The sequence below is a fragment of the Saccopteryx leptura genome, chromosome 1 (assembly GCF_036850995.1).
Source record: "Saccopteryx leptura isolate mSacLep1 chromosome 1, mSacLep1_pri_phased_curated, whole genome shotgun sequence".
Classification (NCBI taxonomy): domain Eukaryota; kingdom Metazoa; phylum Chordata; class Mammalia; order Chiroptera; family Emballonuridae; genus Saccopteryx; species Saccopteryx leptura.
Window position 1 is genome coordinate 146,699,673 of NC_089503.1, and position 16,295 is coordinate 146,715,967.

Genomic DNA, 16,295 nt, shown 5'->3' on the forward strand with positions numbered 1-16,295 from the left:
CACATATGGGAGTTGATGCTTCCTGCTCCTCCCCCTGTTCTCTCTCTCTCTCTCTCTCCCATCTCTCTCTAATAAAAATGAATAAAATCTAAAAAAGTAAATAAATAAAAAATTAAAAAACAAAACAAAACAAAACAAAAAGTGAGTCTTAGACAGATGTAACAGAGGGAATCTGGTCATTAAAAAAAATAATAAAACATCGTTCAGACTTAAATATAAATAAAATGTAAATAATGTAAGTTATTTATTCTTTCTCTGTGGATCGGCACCAAATGGCCCATGGACTATTACCGGTCTGCGGCCCGGGGGTTGGGGACCACTGGACTGGGGCAAGAGCAGGTTGTTAATCAGTCATTCCCTTCTACCCCAATCCCATAGAACAGTACATTTATATCTCATGTTAAACAAATTTCTGCCTCCTGGAAATTTAAATCCTGAGCAAATGATAAAGAAGGGCATCTAAGTTAAACATGACCAAAGCAGCGTCCAAAGCGACTGGCCATTATTTCCTGATAGAGCTCTCTGGCCTCGTTTCATTTCTTGGTATTACCTGCTTCTGCACCTTTTCCTTCCATTCTCTCTCTTTCCATAATTCCATTTTGCTTATATGACCTAGACATTTTATGTGACTTACAACTAAAATATCACAACTGATATAACATCCATTTTCCAGATAAAGTGATTTAACCCACATCCCATGCTCAGTGCTTAAGTCAACTTCTAGCCCATGGCTCTGTTCTAGATTCTGGTATAACATACCATTCCTTTAGTAGAATTAAAGAGCATCTGACTTTTACTGAAGAATTGACTTCTTTTTCACAGAAACTTTTCCTACTGGAAAACTTATTTATAAGAAAAAAATATTCTAAATATCCTTCTAGAAATGACAATCAATCTTGGCTGTCCGACTTACATTCAATTTCTTGTAATTACATATATTGTTTGACCTAATAAAGTGTTCTGGCAGGAAAGAAGGGTAACACTTAAAATCCTAAAGGAATCCCTTAATAGCTTTATATAATTAAAAAAAACCACTAGTATGCAAATTAACTGAAAATTTACTTTATTTATAACAGTTTGTAAACAATCACACTGTGCATTTTAAATTCAGTAATAAATTCTTTTTCTATGGATTTATAGCAAATCCTATATAAAGTCAATGAGTTAATATAAGAGTAAAGATGAATAGGGTAGAATAATTTCTTAAAAAGTTAAATTACAGCACTTGATACAAAGAAAGATAACTATCTGTACCATAAAAATTCACATGCCACAAAACTTTAATTTATAATTTTAAATATGTCATAAAACACATTTATAAAAAAACCCATCAACATTAATTTTATTATAAACCAGTGAATTACTCAGAGGAATATTTACTAAAAATCAGTAAAAATCAGTAAATATTGCAACTGAGGTAAAAACTTTTAAGTAAACAAAACTATCATTTCAAAGGGCCAAAAAGTAAACAGGAGGGCAGACAGCACTTTCTGACGACTCCACCTACTCCTTGATATTTTGAAGCAGCTTCAACAAATGTGACTCAATAACCTGTTGAACTAGAACAGATAGGTGATCAAGACCATAGCATGTTGATTTAAAAATTTTTTAAAGAATTTTCAAATTCAACTTAATATCTCCAACTTTTCCCTAAAATAAATTCATTTGTTTTTTAAAGATCAAGTTATTTCTAAGTAGGATATATTCATATTCTATAGAAAATAAGATACTTAAATATATTTAAAATTTAGCCTGTCCTGACTTAGTAATTGCCCAAGTTACTGTAATTTCTGCTCGTGGTTTCTAATTTTGAAGTTGAAGGCAAGTCCACAGTACAAGGTATTCTAAAGAACAGAAAAGGGCATGTGTGAGAGCAGTTTATAGTTTGCTATGAAAATGTTAAACATTTTATAAATGGGTGTACAGCTAATTATTTGGGTTGGTGAAAAGTAAGAGTAATAAACTCATAGCTAGACTTTGTAGGAATGTGTTGATTTTGCCCACAGTTAAAAGTATATGTCAGGAGTTACAATAACATGCAATGTTCTATGACTACAGTGATGACAATGGTTCAGATCACTGGTTTGCACCACTTACAGAGCTTTACTAAATGAAATTTGAGCATTCTAAAATACTTACCACTTCTATAGCCCAGGGCTACAGCTAAATCCATAGAATTATATCCAGAGTCAGTTTCAATTGTTGGGTCAGCTCCATTTTCTAGACCAAAATAGAAAAATCTACATAAATCAATGAAAATGTGTACATGTTTGTCTATTATTGACTCATGTACAAATAGCAAGACAGACTATCAGCAAATTTGGCGAGTTTCATCAGTGTGGTCTGACAAAGTAGAGTACAAGGAGTGTGGAGAGCTCACTTTGCCAGGTCAGAGGGAAGACACTTCAAACAAAGGAGCACCCTCTAGAGCAGCTGAAACTCACAAACCACTAGAGACAGAGAATTTAGGCATAAAGATTACGCAGACAGCAAAAACAATCGTGGACTCACACGTGATTCCAAAAGAAAGGCAACAAGGAGGAAGGCTCCAGTAGCAGGCACGTGGGCAACGCTCCATGGGCAACGCTCCATGGGCAACGCTCCATGGGCAACGCTCCATGGGCAACGCTGCAGTAGCGGCGCTCCACCACGAGCAGCAGCAGAGGTAACATACTTAACAATAACTAGTGATTCTGCTAAGTAAGGCCAGGTGAGGCCAGCTTGTAAAAAGTAAAATAAAGTCCCCATGGCATTTTCTCATTTTTATCTGCTTACCTAGGAGCATTTTTACACACTTCACATGATTTCCATGTACAGCATAAAGCAAAGGTGTGCCTCCATTCTGTAAAAGGAAAAGGTGATGTAGTTTTTCAAGGTGAGCAAGATTTGAAAAATTTAATGCTGTTGTGGGAAGCTTTACTAAGAATTGGGCACGTAAAAGCAGTTTAATGTAATTTAAATATTTTGTGAAGACTACTTAAATCAAAATTAGCAAATGAGTTTACGTCATTAACTTTTTCTTTCAGGTGTTTAATTAAGTTAATTAATTAGTCTTCCAAGTGTTTAATAAAATTTATTATGTGTCCCCAAACCAAAATAAATCCTAGAATTTGTTACAGTAATTTAAAAATTAGTGTCATAGACTCACCCAATCGTATTCATTTACATCAACTCCACAATCAAGCAGCATTTTGACAATATCTGTGTAGCCTTTACTACAGGCCAGAGACAGTGCACTTTCTCGACCTTTCCCTAAAAGCTGGGGATCAGCACCCTGAAGTGGGAAGTGGAGAAAAAGACCTTTCAATTTATGTAATCAAGAATACTGTTATCGCTGTCAATAATAATTACATTTCAACACTTAGGCCAGGGAATGTTCTGAGGTGAATAAAGAAATAATGCAAACTTCTATTCATGGATGTTCTTGTTATGGAGGTTGTCTGGATGCCTCCTATCTCCCTCTATCTCAGTCCTAACTATCCTTTCACGCTGGAGTCAAATTACATCTCCTCTAAAAAGATTCTCCTTCAAGACTGAAAGTACATACTTTCTTTCCCATTGCGCTTAGAGGGGACTGGTCTTTATCTCTCCCTGTTTCATGTTTGATGAGTCTTGCTTGTCCAAGTTCCACAAGAATGTGGAAACATTTAAAACTTTTTTGGAACCTCTATCATTTTATCTAGTTGGCTGGAAATACCAAAACTTTATTGAAGACTTAACTGAACTTAAGTAACTGTACATATACATTTTCTGAGGCATTTTCCTTACATTCTGAAGTAGAAACTCTACCACAGCTATTTGCCCGTGTGCTGCTGCCCACATCAGAGGAGTAAATCCTTCTTCATCCGTGTGATTGATAACATTTTCTATTTAAAAGAAAAGCAATTTTTGTGATCTAACTTAACAACCACATATTAACATTATGAAATACTGGCATTCTAAAAAGTTGATTAAGGTACTCATGAGGATCACTTTGTGCTGACTTTTGTTCACTGAAATTCTGCTGTGTTGTTGCAATTTGCAGTCTGACTGTATTAAAATATGCCTCAAGGTATACAACTGGGTTCAAATAGCATTCTATTCAAAGTATGAACTACCAGAAGGGACATAATGCTAGGTATAAGGTAATCCACAGAACACTGGATGTGGAATCAGGAGACCAGAGTTTGAATCCTGGCTCTTTCATTATTTAAAAGGGTGATTATGGGCATGTCACTTAGTTTTTCCAATACACAGAATCATACCTTACTTACCTTGAATGTGTAGTTGGGAGGATCACAATAAAAATAAGTTTATATACTAGCTCTTAGCATTACATAAATGTATATTATTACAAACACTCCAAAATCTTATTAAAGTTACATGCTAGTCTATAGCTAACATTGGTGCCTTTGAGTTTCTTTCATTCTTGTGGTTTGCTAAATAATATAATGTAAATAAAGACTGAATAATTTGAACCCCATTTTGTTCCCTGTATTTGGTCTACTACTAGTTATAAAGCCCACAGTTTTCCCCTAAATTTATTTAGTAGCTTGAGAATGTAACCTTCAAATATTTATAAACAATCAGAAATATAATGATGAACTAAGTCTTTCTTATAAAAAAATGACATGATTAAAAAAATAAACATCTTTTACCATGCACCCAGTATTCAACCAATAAAACTGGGACAACTGACTTTTTGGAAAATGAAAATAAATGGTAAAGCTTAATCTTTATCTCATTATACCAAAACACATTTCATACGTGTCAAAGATTGAAATGTTAAAAAGGAAACCATAGAAGCTCTAAAATAAGGCATGAATGAATCTATTTATAGTATGAAATCCTTATTAAGCAAGATATAATACTCAGAAGTCACAAGGAAAAAGTAAATTTATCACTTAAAAATATTAAGAATTTGTTTGAAAAACATCATAGAGTCAAAAAAAAAATGGCAAACTGGGAAAAAATATGCAACATAAACATTGACAAAAAGCTAATTTCTTTAATTTTGATAAGGTTTCATAGAAATAAACACAAAAGAAAATTCAATTATACCATAAATTAAAAAATGTGGACAAACCACAATATGAGATACTGTTTTTAGATTAGTCTAGTGCCATCCTGTGCCAGTGAGGGTATGGGAAAATATAAAGTCTAACTGCTGCGAAGACAGGACAAACATCTGGCAATAAATATCAAATGAACAATTCATATATCTTTTAGCGCAGCAAATATTCTTGAAGGAATTTACCCTATAAATATACTTAATGCCAACAATATTGCTACTTAATAGCAAAAGATGGAATGAACCACCACCAAGGGACTAGTTAAAAAAAAATGTGTATATGTAATACAATGCAAAACCACGGACCTATTACAAAGAATAAAAGAGACCCTTATGTGTTTACATGAAAAGATTTCCAAAATACTAAGTGAAAAAAATTAAAGTGCAGTATTTTTCTTCTTTTGTAAATAAGAAACACATACATCTTCTCACATACAACCCTAAATATAAATAGAAATGTAACCCAGAAGAGTTTTCTGGAAATACAAGAAACTTATGCTTGCTTTTGGGGAAATGGTTAGACTGGCAGGGAAAGTTATAACTTTATACATTAGAGTACTTTTTAAGATTACACAACCATTTTTTTTTTGGTCTTTATACTTTCCTATATAAAAAGAAAAAAACCCAAATCTAATAAATCCTATTAAATTCATTTTAAATACATTTTAAAAAATAGGCTATTACCTTGTTCAATACGGGTAGCCAGGTAGAGCATCTCTCCCTGAGCAGCTAGCTGGTGAACGGACAAAGCTGAAACAATACCATAAAAACTTCATGTATGGATGTAGGTACACTTTCACTATCCCATTGTTCATGTTTGGGCAGCAATTTTCTTTTCTAAAACAAAAACTATCATTTTATTTGTTTAAAAAATCTAAGTAAAATACACCCTAACATTGCAGGTAATCATTCTGTATCTGGGAACTGACTCATATATTTAAGGTAATTCTGACATCTGTAAAGTGTTATTATCAACAAATATGCAAATTGTTATGATCAATTACTAACAATGCAAATTGTTACTGATTTTTTTTTTTTTAAGAGATAGAGAGTCAGAGAGAGGGATAGATAGGGACAGACAGACAGGAACGAAGAGAGATGAGAAGCATCAATCATTAGTTTTTTTTCATTGCGACACCTTAGTTGTTCATTGATTGCTTTCTCATATGTGCCTTGACCACAGGCCTTCAGAGGACCAAGTAACCCCTTGCTGGAGCCAGCGACCTTGGGTCCAAGCTGGTGGGCTTCTGCTCAAACCAGATGAGCCTGCGCTCAAGCTGGCGACCTCCGGGTGTCGAACCTGGGTCCTCCGCATCCCAGTCTGACGCTCTATCCACTGCAGAACCGCCTGGTCAGGCTGTTACTGATCTTATAAATTAAAGAAATGGCTTAGGTACTTAATATTTAAAATGCCAAACTTATAAGGCATTTTATCCAAACTTATAAGGAAGTTGGGTCTAAAAGAGACTCACCTTTTGTCTTTTCATTTATTAAATCCACTGAACTCCCAAATATCATTATTTCAACACTCCATAGGTTTTTCTTAATTTTATAAGGAGTGAGGTAGTAAATAGACAACTGATCTTGAGAGTAAATGCTTGAGTGCAGACCTAGTCTGGTTAATTTGGTATGTGTTCTTAGATGACTCATTAAACAATTTTGCCTTTAACATGAGGTAGGTAAACCACATGATCTCTAGATGTTTTGAGCTCAAAAATTCTATGGCTGGAATATTTTAAGACAATCCCTTTATTCTAAACAAAACCAAACAAGCACTGTTCTATGAGCTTTCATCTTACAAATTAGCATCACTTGATCCTTGACTGCAGTGATATGACTGCGTGGCCTTAATACCACAAGGAAAGCAATTGAGAGGCACATGCAAATTTATACAAGTAAAACAGAAATGGCCAGTAGGTGGAGTCAGTCATATGCTAATTGAAAATCAGGATGGATATAGTGTTTTCAAAGTAAAGATACATATTTTACCATGCATTAGAATATAGATGCATTTACATTATATTCTCACATGTAGTTCCTAATATCAAATTGCTGTTTTTTCTCATTAACTTACCCATAGTATACAGAATATAGTTTATATATAAAAACTTCATTTTATTTCTTCTAGAATGATTACACAGTTTTCAAAATAACTGTGAACTCAAAAGATTTTTTTAAAAGGTAGTTTCATATTTACATGATTGTATTCAGGTTCAAAATTACAGTAGAAATCACTCAGCTTTTACTACAAATAACTTGTGGATCAGTGATCTAGTTCATAAGCAAAATGCGAAGACTTGCACTCCAAGAACACAAAAGCCCTCACAATGTCTTACTTTGCACAAAATTTGGAATTATTCACTGTTTTTATAGAAAACTATAAAGGTTTTAGGAATTTATATTTCAATCTGTATTAAACAGAAAACATAAGATATGAACTATTTGAATATGCAGTAATACATGAAAAAGTTTTAAATTACTAAAACCATGAACATATCATTTTAGCTTTCCAAAACAATATGCAGTTAATGAAAATAATATTTCATTATTTTCAAGCCAAACTCTTGAAATTATATTAGTGACAAGAATAGTTTAACACATCAATGGGAAATACTTACAATTTGCTAACAAGGGTGTGGTTGAAACCTCATTTCCTCTGTGTTTGTTCGTTAAGGTAGTTGACTGTTTTATGGGTGAGAAGTGCTTTGTCGTAGATGGGGTGTAGACATGCCTCACTTGGATTCCCGGGGAAGGAGATGTATGGATATTGCATTCAGCTAAGTAAAATAAATTTAAACACATTAAAACAACATTTTATACAAAGCATTTCAAAATTCTATGTCAATGTATAGATCAAAAAAGAAATACATAAGGTATACCTTCAATTGTTTCTCAAGTGATATTATTTTTGCCATAAAAAGTCTGTTCTACCATAGTGAAAGTTCCAGAAAAAATTTGTGTTAATTTAAGAAATTTAATTCTGGGATTAGTATTTTTAATCAATAGATTTTTATAAAAGTAAATCTACAATATGACAGATTTCACTGAATTAAAGTATAGGATGCTAATGCTAATCAAGTATTCACAGAATGGGGAATATTAAGCTAATTCATTTGTAAAAGACACCAACAATATTATTTTCCTATGACTTAAAAGGTACAATAAGGAACTTTATTAGAGAATTTCTAAATAAACAAAGTTTAAGCAAGAAATTTAAATAAGTCATCATGTACTTATGTATATTATATAACATGAAGTTATTTAATTTTGGGTTCTGTGTGATTCTAGAAAATCATATTAAAAGACAATCTCCAACTTTCTCCCTAAACTCAAAATCTCATGATCAGAAAGGAAAGAAAAAAATAACCAAATAAACAAAAACAAAAAAAATGCAGATAGTTATACCATAACTTTCAACCTTTAAATAGGACAGATGCCACCTCCAGGTCAGAGTTAACTTGATCTTGAATATTTTTACTATCCTCTTCATTCAAGGACTTCACAAATCGAGAACACACATTCATATCAAATCGGTTAGGCAATATGAATTTCATTCCCATGGCAACACCCTGAGCTGATCCTTCTTCTGCATTTGAGTCCAGCTGATGTTCTATTTTAATGTCTGGCATGCCAGTTAGACTATAATTGCTGGGACACTCTTCCACTATCAGCTGGGCTCCAAGATCCAGATTTGCTGATGTAGCCATGATTTCAGCAGTATTTTCAATAATTAAAACATTTCTTCATAACATCTTCTTGGTTTTTTAAGAGTAGCATCCAGTGTATTCTTGAAATGTGGATATTATAAAAATCTGAAAATTACAAAAGTATATTAATTTATATAAAAGTACACAAAGTAATAATTTTTTTATCAATTGTGCAACTGGTGTTTTTATAAGCAACTATAATAACAGAAAGCATACAATGTTCACAGGTAGAGAACCTTGGCTATAAATCCAAGTTTCACCATTTATTAACTGTGTGAACCTGTACAAGTTACTCAAGCTCTCTAAGCCTCAGCATCACTTGTAAAATGGGAATACCACCATTAATCTCACATCCTGGCAGATCAAATGAAATATAGTAGTAACATTTTCACCTCCATTATTAGGTTATAACAAATTTTAGTTACTCTTTTCTCCCCTTTCCTATTTCTCAATGTTGCAAAATGGATAAAAGATCAGGTTAACAATAAAAAATAAACTGTTATGTAAAAACTGTAATCCCTTACTTTGTTTCATTATTTAGCATGTTATGTTTATAAATGGCTTTTAGGTTGAATTTAAGATAGAACTCATGTTGTACTCAAGTCTACTGGCATCGACAACACCTGTGATTCCTGGATAGTGAAAAACTTTATAAAATTTTAGTTATGATGAACTGAAGATATATTTTTAAATCAGTTTTTGTTTACATGTTCCCAACTTAATATAGGTATTTTTGGCCCTGGCCAGTTTGCTCAGTGGATGGAGCTTCGGCCTGGCATGAAGATGTCCCAGGTTTGATCCCTGGTCAGAGAACATAGGAGAAGCACCCATCTGCTTCTCGCCCCCTCTGTCTCCCCCTACTCTCCCTCTTTCCCTCCTGCAGCCAGTGGCTTGAATGGTTCCAGCAATGGCCCTGGACTCTGCGGGTGGCTTGGCTGGTCTGAATATTGGGCCCAGATGGGATTGCCAGGTGGATCCTGGTCAGGGCGCATGTGGGAGTCTATCTCCCTTCCACTCACTTAAAAAAAAATTATATATGTGTGTGTGTGTGTGTGTGTGTGTGTGTGTGTATATATATTTGTGTATATATATATGTTTTTGTGAAAATAAAGTGTGGAGATTATAGATCAGTTTCCTTTGCTTTAGCACTTCTAGGGCATTAAGATCAAAGTAGAATTTTTGGCTCTCAATCTTTGTAATAAGCATTATTTACTTTTTAAATAATATAGCTTGTCAAGACATGAACTCAAAAAGATGCTAACTCTCAAAGCATAGGTTATAAGCACACCTGTTACTGAATCATTTACTGTTTTTTAAAATTAGTTTTCAGCAAAGTAATCATAGGCACTTTTCTATGGACCTTCAATATAGTTTCAAAAGAAATTTCACTATTGTACCTAAGATTGGTTCTAAAAAAATAAAAAATCCAAGATATATAATTGATATAATTGACCGACATATATAATCACTGAGACATGAAGACAATAACGCTATTTTTTTCATGTTAGAGTTTACTCTTCTTAGAAGTTTTGAAAGTGTGCAGTGTTTAAAATTAAAGAATGCATTACGACCACATTGAAGCAGAGGTTAACAAACTATATATTTACTGATAAACATCCTCCAAGATTGATCCTTATAACAATCTGTTGAATAATCAGGGCAGGTAATCATTATGTTCACTATAAAGAAACTAGGAGCTCACTGTGAGGCTGGTGGGCAATGGGGGAAGGCCATGTGAGGAACCAGACCCAGGAACTTTGGCTGGAACCGCCCACACCTATGCACACCAAAAGAAACTTCCTAGGAGTCCTTTGGAAATGAGCGACTGTCTGTCAGCCAATGAAATTTCACCACGTCATATTAGCTCGACCACCCTAACGACCCTTTAAATTTCCCCCGGACCAGAGAACCAAATCGGCCGGGATGCGCTGTACTAAATAAAGCTTTTGCTTATCCACACTTGGTGGCTACGCCCTTCCTTCTTCCTCAGTGGGGAAAAATACCTTACATTTGGTGCTGAAACCCGGGAGGAGTAGAAGCTCGCGGAGGCCACTCCTCTCCCTTCTTCCTCGGAAGGTTCTTCCCTTCCGAGGAAGAACCAGGATCTCCAACTTTCCACCCACTTCGGCACACAGTGCAGTAAGTCCCCTGTCTCCAGCCTCCCCTCAGTTCTTTCTGCCGAGACTCCCTGTCCATAATCACAGCTGCATCAGGGACCTCTTATCCGTTCCGAGTGCGTGTGTGCCTGTGGAGATGTCCCAGACACATCCACTTTACCTAACCATCCGGTGGCCAGAGCTTGAGTTGCAGGACGCCAATTCTCATCTCTGACCACTCCGAGGACTGAGGGATGCCATAGAGGCACAGGAATCTAAACCTGATCTAAAAACACTCCTACAGTGCCTTATCCTAAATCTCTCCCTCCCTAAAGAAGAAACTGTTCTTCTCTGCTGTGGCCAGGCCACAGTACCCACTGGATAACTGAACCAGGTAGCCTCCTGAAGGGACTTTCGATTTTAACACCCTCACCAATTTAACTATTGCCAAAAGAACTGGGAACTGGTTGGAGATCCCTTACATTCAGGACTCCTCCCCTCCTTTCCCCGAATCCTGTTTCTCATTTACTTGCAAATACCAGTCCCTCTTTCTCTTCCTTTGCTGGCCAAGGGCCCCTTCCTTCTCCACTGTGTTCTTAAGCCCCTCCCCCATCAGGCCCTCCTCTGCCAGGCATTGGCCCTCATGCTGGTTTGCAGGGCTCCTGACCCCATGACCCAACCCCAATCTTCTTGCAGGAAGGCCTGGCCCTTTCTGCCTCTGGCGTTTCTGGCTGGATCTGGGTGCCAGGCTCCCCAGGAGCCTCCCTCCTCTTATTCTCAACCCCAAACCCGTATCCGAGACCTGTGAACATGGCATTTAAAGTTTTAATGGTCCCAGTTAGTAGGAAAAGGCTGAGGCTGCTCGCCAGGCCTACATGCAGCAGAAGGTAATGCTCCAAACCCAGACTCTTGTGGCAGCCCTGAGGCCGGCAGAGCAACAGGGGCAAGGCACGGGAAATACCCAACCCAAGTCCGGGCCGCAAAGAGGAACCCCACCAGGAGCTTGCTTTAAATGTGGCAAGGAGGGTCACTGGTCCCGATAGTGCACCTGCCCGCAGCTGCTCACTAAACCCTGCCCTAACTGCAAGCAGCCCGGTCACTGGTGGAGTGATTGCCCCTTTTGTTAACAGGCTCTTCCTCAATGCCTCTACATGGAGGACAAACCACCCAATGGGAGGCCAAGACAGCCAGGCAGGCCCATTGCTAGAACTCCTAGGCCTCATGGACGGCTGACACAGCCCAGACTCGGAGACCCCCATCACCCTTGCTGAGCCCCAGGTAATGCTGCAGGTAGCGGGACCGCATCCACGAAGTTTATCGAGTCACAGTCAAACAGATGTTCCTCACAAAGCCACCACCTTCTGACCTCCCCTCCCCACGGCGCCCCTAACCAGCAGGAAGTAGCCAGACGAATAGTGGTGCCCCTATCTAACATAAAAGGACGAAATGTGTTGGTGGGCAAAGGGGGAAGGCCATGTGAGGAACCAGACCCAGGAACTTTGGCTGGAACCGCCCACACCTATGCACACCAAAAGAAACTTCCTAGGAGTCCTTTGGAAAAAAGCAACTGTCAGCCAATGAAATTTTACCACGTCAGCTCGACTGCCCTAACGACCTTTTAAATTTCCTCCATGCGACTTCTCTGGCTCCTGTTCCCTCATTGGGCGGGATGCACTGTAGTAAATAAAGCTTTTGCTTATCCAAACTTGGTGGCTACGCCCTTCCTTCTTCCTCGGTGGGAAAAAATACCTTACATTCACAAATAATGAGGAAACTATTCAACTCTGTCCACTAAACAAGAAGTAGCACTTAAACTCAGAGGCGGATTTAACAGTGGGTGCACTGGGTGCACGCGCTGGGCCCTGACTTCTGAAGGGCCCCGCAAAACCCCAACTTTGCACTTATTTCTAATGACACCAAGTTTGGTTTCATATGTGCAATTTTAACATTAATAGTACACAGTATTTTTTATTTATTTAAAAATATGATTAACATGTATTTTTATTTTCCCTGTCTCTCTCTTTCTTTAAGGGGACCAATATTTTCTTCTATGCCTGAGGCCTCAACTGACCTTAATCTGCCTCTGACTAAACTGATGCAAAATTTCCAAGGGAGAAAGAGTTGAAGATATAACAAATTGTAATAGTAATTAAAAAAAGAAAGTAACAGATAACAAAGTCAATACACTTTAGAGAAAGAAAGAAAACCAGAGCAGAAAATGAGTTGTGACTCAAACGGAGATGAAGGTGCAATGCAGAGTTCTTTAAAAGGGTATTGCAAGATATGAACGTTGCTTTTTCAGATTAAGAGCCAACCCTACAGACTCCTACCTGAGGTGGCCTAGGTGCAACTCCTCCAAGCTCCCTCACCCTGCATATAACCATTTTAACATTTATCATTCTCTTGAAAATTTCCATTTCGACTCCCAATAAATTGAAAATTCCTCTAGGATGGGGAAAATGTTTACTAATCTTTGCACACAAAACAGTGCTTGGTCCTATCAGGTGCTCCATAAAGGTTTGCTGATTTAAACTTTAACATGTGTTATATTCTTTCCTATCCTGAAATGACCCTGCATTTAATACTCAGCAAACATTTGCTGAATACACCTGGCGTTCTATTTCCAACATCACTACAAACTAGCTGTGCAACCGTGGACAGACAAATCATGTGAGTCTTTCGAGACTCATTTTGTTCATCCATAAAATAAAGATGGTTGAAATAGGCATCTCTAAAAGTTTTTTCCAGCTGTAAATATCAGCCATGTTATAAATGAAGATTTATAGATGGAACTACGAGTCTTTGAAGGGAGGGGTGCAAATAAAGTAGAGATATAACGCTTATCTTGCCACACCTCTAGGGAGGAGAAACAAAGGTGACTGGTTAAGACAAATTTTTGAACAACAGGAGAGAAAAAAAGATGATCGGGAAGACGAAGCGGGGAGAAAGAGAAGTAAGGCCAACTGTAGCCAGGATCACCTCGATGGATCAGGGGCCAGGGTTGAAGGTAGAGCCTAACGAGGTAAAGTGGGCAACTGTGCTAGTCGCCAATGAACGCTAAGGACAGGGGTTCCCTGGTTCTTCCTAATCCTGGAATTGTCCTACAAGGAAAGGAAGGTGCGATGAAAATGAATGAAGCCTCACAGGCGACAGGTGTCCCGCCGTCCCAGGACGAGAGCCCGCTAGATGGGAGACTGTTGTGGGGAGGGACGTCCGCACTGTCGCCACCCGCCAGCTCTGCCCGAAATGTCCCTGTGCGGCTCCGGTCCGGCCGGCGGAAACTCTGGCTCACCCGCGACGGGCGGGTCCGGGGGACAGGGGCCTGAGGCCGACCCGTTGGGAGGGCAGGGCCTCGCGACCACCTCCGGCAGCCAACAGCGAGTTGGGCCTTTCCATCTGTCGCCTCCACAGCCCCTCAAGCCCCAGTTTGTTTTGACCGCGACGTCACTTCCGATTTCTTCTTCCGCTTTCTGGACAAAAAACAACCGGCATCACTGCAGCCAAGAGGATTTCCAAGTCCTCTCCCGTCCGGGCGCGGCGCGGCGCTAAACGCCCGAGTCCGACAGAGACAGGGTCGTTCAGCGGAACGCTCTGAGGAAACAGAAGAAGGCCCTAATCTCCGAGGGTCTGGGTCACGCCTTCTCCTTCCCCTCGCCCCGCCCACCTGCCCTGCCCCTGCGACACCCGGGCTCTTTAGTCTGGTGCACCGGGCCGTTACGTCATCATCGGGCGCCGGGCCTGGCCATTCTATCTGCTGTCTGTCTCTGAGACTCGTTTGCGTGTCCATGTGATCTTCGAGTGATTCTGGACAACCCAAGGAGAGGTCTGGTGGAGTCCAGGAAATTCTCGGTGTAGCCCGGGTGTCTCGGCGGACCCTCAGGGCCCATCAGAGGTAGGTAAAGGCAGCTCCCAATGGGGGAAGCCTAGACTCCTGTCGGGCAATAATTGTCATCTGGCATGTTCCTCTGGGGTTTCCCAGCCTTTGCAGAGTGGCGAAACTCTTAACCAGCCCGTGAGCATCCTCTCACTCTGTCCACCGCTATTCGTCCCGGGAGTGATCAGCACCCTTGCAAGGCAGAGGGCAGATTTCCATCTCTGCTTCTGAGGTTTCCTTAGTTTCGAATGCTTCCTCCTCCGCCGCTGCCTTTACCCCCATCTTAAGGGGTCAGTCTGTTTTAATATTATACTCAAAAGCCCAGCTGAAATGTACACTTTGAATCTTTCTAGGAGCCGCCCAGTTAGAATTAAACATTTTTTTCTGAGCTCTGAGTACTCTGTACGTTATTTATAGAATATATAATATTTGTTATTCTGCTTTATAGAATAGTATCTTAAGCATTTAGCCAAGTGTCTAAGGTTCTACTCGCCTAGATCGTGTTTTTCCTTTTCACGGTCACATCACTTCTTGCCTGCATGCCTTTGTTCTATGTTGTGCTCCCCCTCCACCAGTGTTGCTCCTGCTCCTTAATTCTTTTAAAGTTTTAAACTATTTTTTCTCAGGACAGAGTTATGTGCTCCTTTGCCTATAGTCTAGTATGGGGCATAGATTTGGAGGCCAGATCTGGCCTGGTGCTTGGTGTTTGGGTAGAAACTGAGCCAAGAATGATATTTAAAGATGAACATTTGTAGACTAGATGATGGTAGGAAACACTAACGTTGAACCTGAAGTAAGTGACATATTATCCTCCTCCTCCGAAGACTCCTATTTTCATTCATAAATTAAAAATACTCATAACTATTTTGGGGTTTTTATTAGTAAAAAGTTGGAAAATTTTTTCTTACTCTATATGTAAATACATAATATCCTCTATTTGCCTGTTGGCCTGCAAAACCTAAAATGATTATCGTCTGGCCCTTTACAGTAAAAGTTTGTTGACTCCTATAGCAATGTTCATCTTATACACACCACTTGTTTTAATTTTGTGTTTTCTCGTAGAACCCAGACAATGCTTCCTTTCCTTCATTCCATAAACATTCTTTGAGCACTTAAAAAAAAATGTTTTTAACAGCCTGACCTGTGGTGGCGCAGTGGATAAAGCGGCGACCCGAAATGCTGAGGTCGCCGGTTCGAAGCCCTGGGCTTGCCTGGTCAAGGCACATATGGGAGTTGATGCTTCCTGCTCCTGCCCCCTTCTCTCTCTTTTTTTCTCTCTCTCTCCCTCTCTAAAATGAATAAATAAATATTTTAAAAAAGTTCCAGATACAAAATGTTTAGTTTTTTAAAAAATGTTCAGTTTAATCACATATGTGGTTATGTGCACTGACAGAACTATGTAGTCAAGTAGGATTATAGAAGACAGATCTCTGACTCAGCTTGGTCAGAAAAGTTTTCCTGGGAATGTGATCATTGAGTTGAGTTTTAAATGATAAATAGGAAATAGGTAGAAAGAGGTTATTCCTAGCAGAGAGCGCAAATAGGCAAAGACAATGAGAGAAGAAAGA

The 16,295-nt window shown here is 38.6% G+C and overlaps 1 protein-coding gene across 2 annotated transcripts; it reads right to left on the bottom strand.

Annotated features, from left to right (window-relative positions):
• Positions 1-1,094: 1,094 nt before the first annotated feature.
• ANKRA2 (ankyrin repeat family A member 2) lies at positions 1,095-14,277 on the bottom strand. 2 transcript variants are annotated; one of them, XM_066377136.1, is made up of 9 exons: positions 14,146-14,277; positions 8,469-8,862; positions 7,669-7,827; positions 5,735-5,800; positions 3,769-3,866; positions 3,149-3,274; positions 2,776-2,842; positions 2,140-2,220; positions 1,095-1,559 (listed from the first exon to the last, which is right to left on the bottom strand). In XM_066377136.1, the coding sequence occupies exons 2-9, from the start codon at positions 8,755-8,757 to the stop codon at positions 1,504-1,506; spliced, it is 942 nt and encodes a 313-aa protein (XP_066233233.1). In that variant the 5' UTR covers positions 8,758-8,862; positions 14,146-14,277; the 3' UTR covers positions 1,095-1,503. The 2 variants fall into 2 exon arrangements, with proteins under 2 accessions (XP_066233233.1, XP_066233224.1); XM_066377127.1 differs by lacking the exon at positions 14,146-14,277 and adding an exon at positions 13,998-14,134.
• Between the last annotated feature and the right edge of the window lie 2,018 nt (positions 14,278-16,295).

Excerpts from the sequence above, each read along its gene's own strand:
- ANKRA2 (XM_066377136.1), bottom strand. The coding sequence starts at position 8,757 with ATGGCTACATCAGCAAATCTGGATCTTGGAGCCCAGCTGATAGTGGAA. Across the intron at positions 2,843-3,148 it reads ATGTAAATGAATACGATTGG|AATGGAGGCACACCTTTGCT; the intron begins GTGAGTCTATGA and ends TTCCTTTTACAG. Across the intron at positions 1,560-2,139 it reads AGCCCTGGGCTATAGAAGTG|TTCAACAGGTTATTGAGTCA; the intron begins GTAAGTATTTTA and ends TATCTGTTCTAG.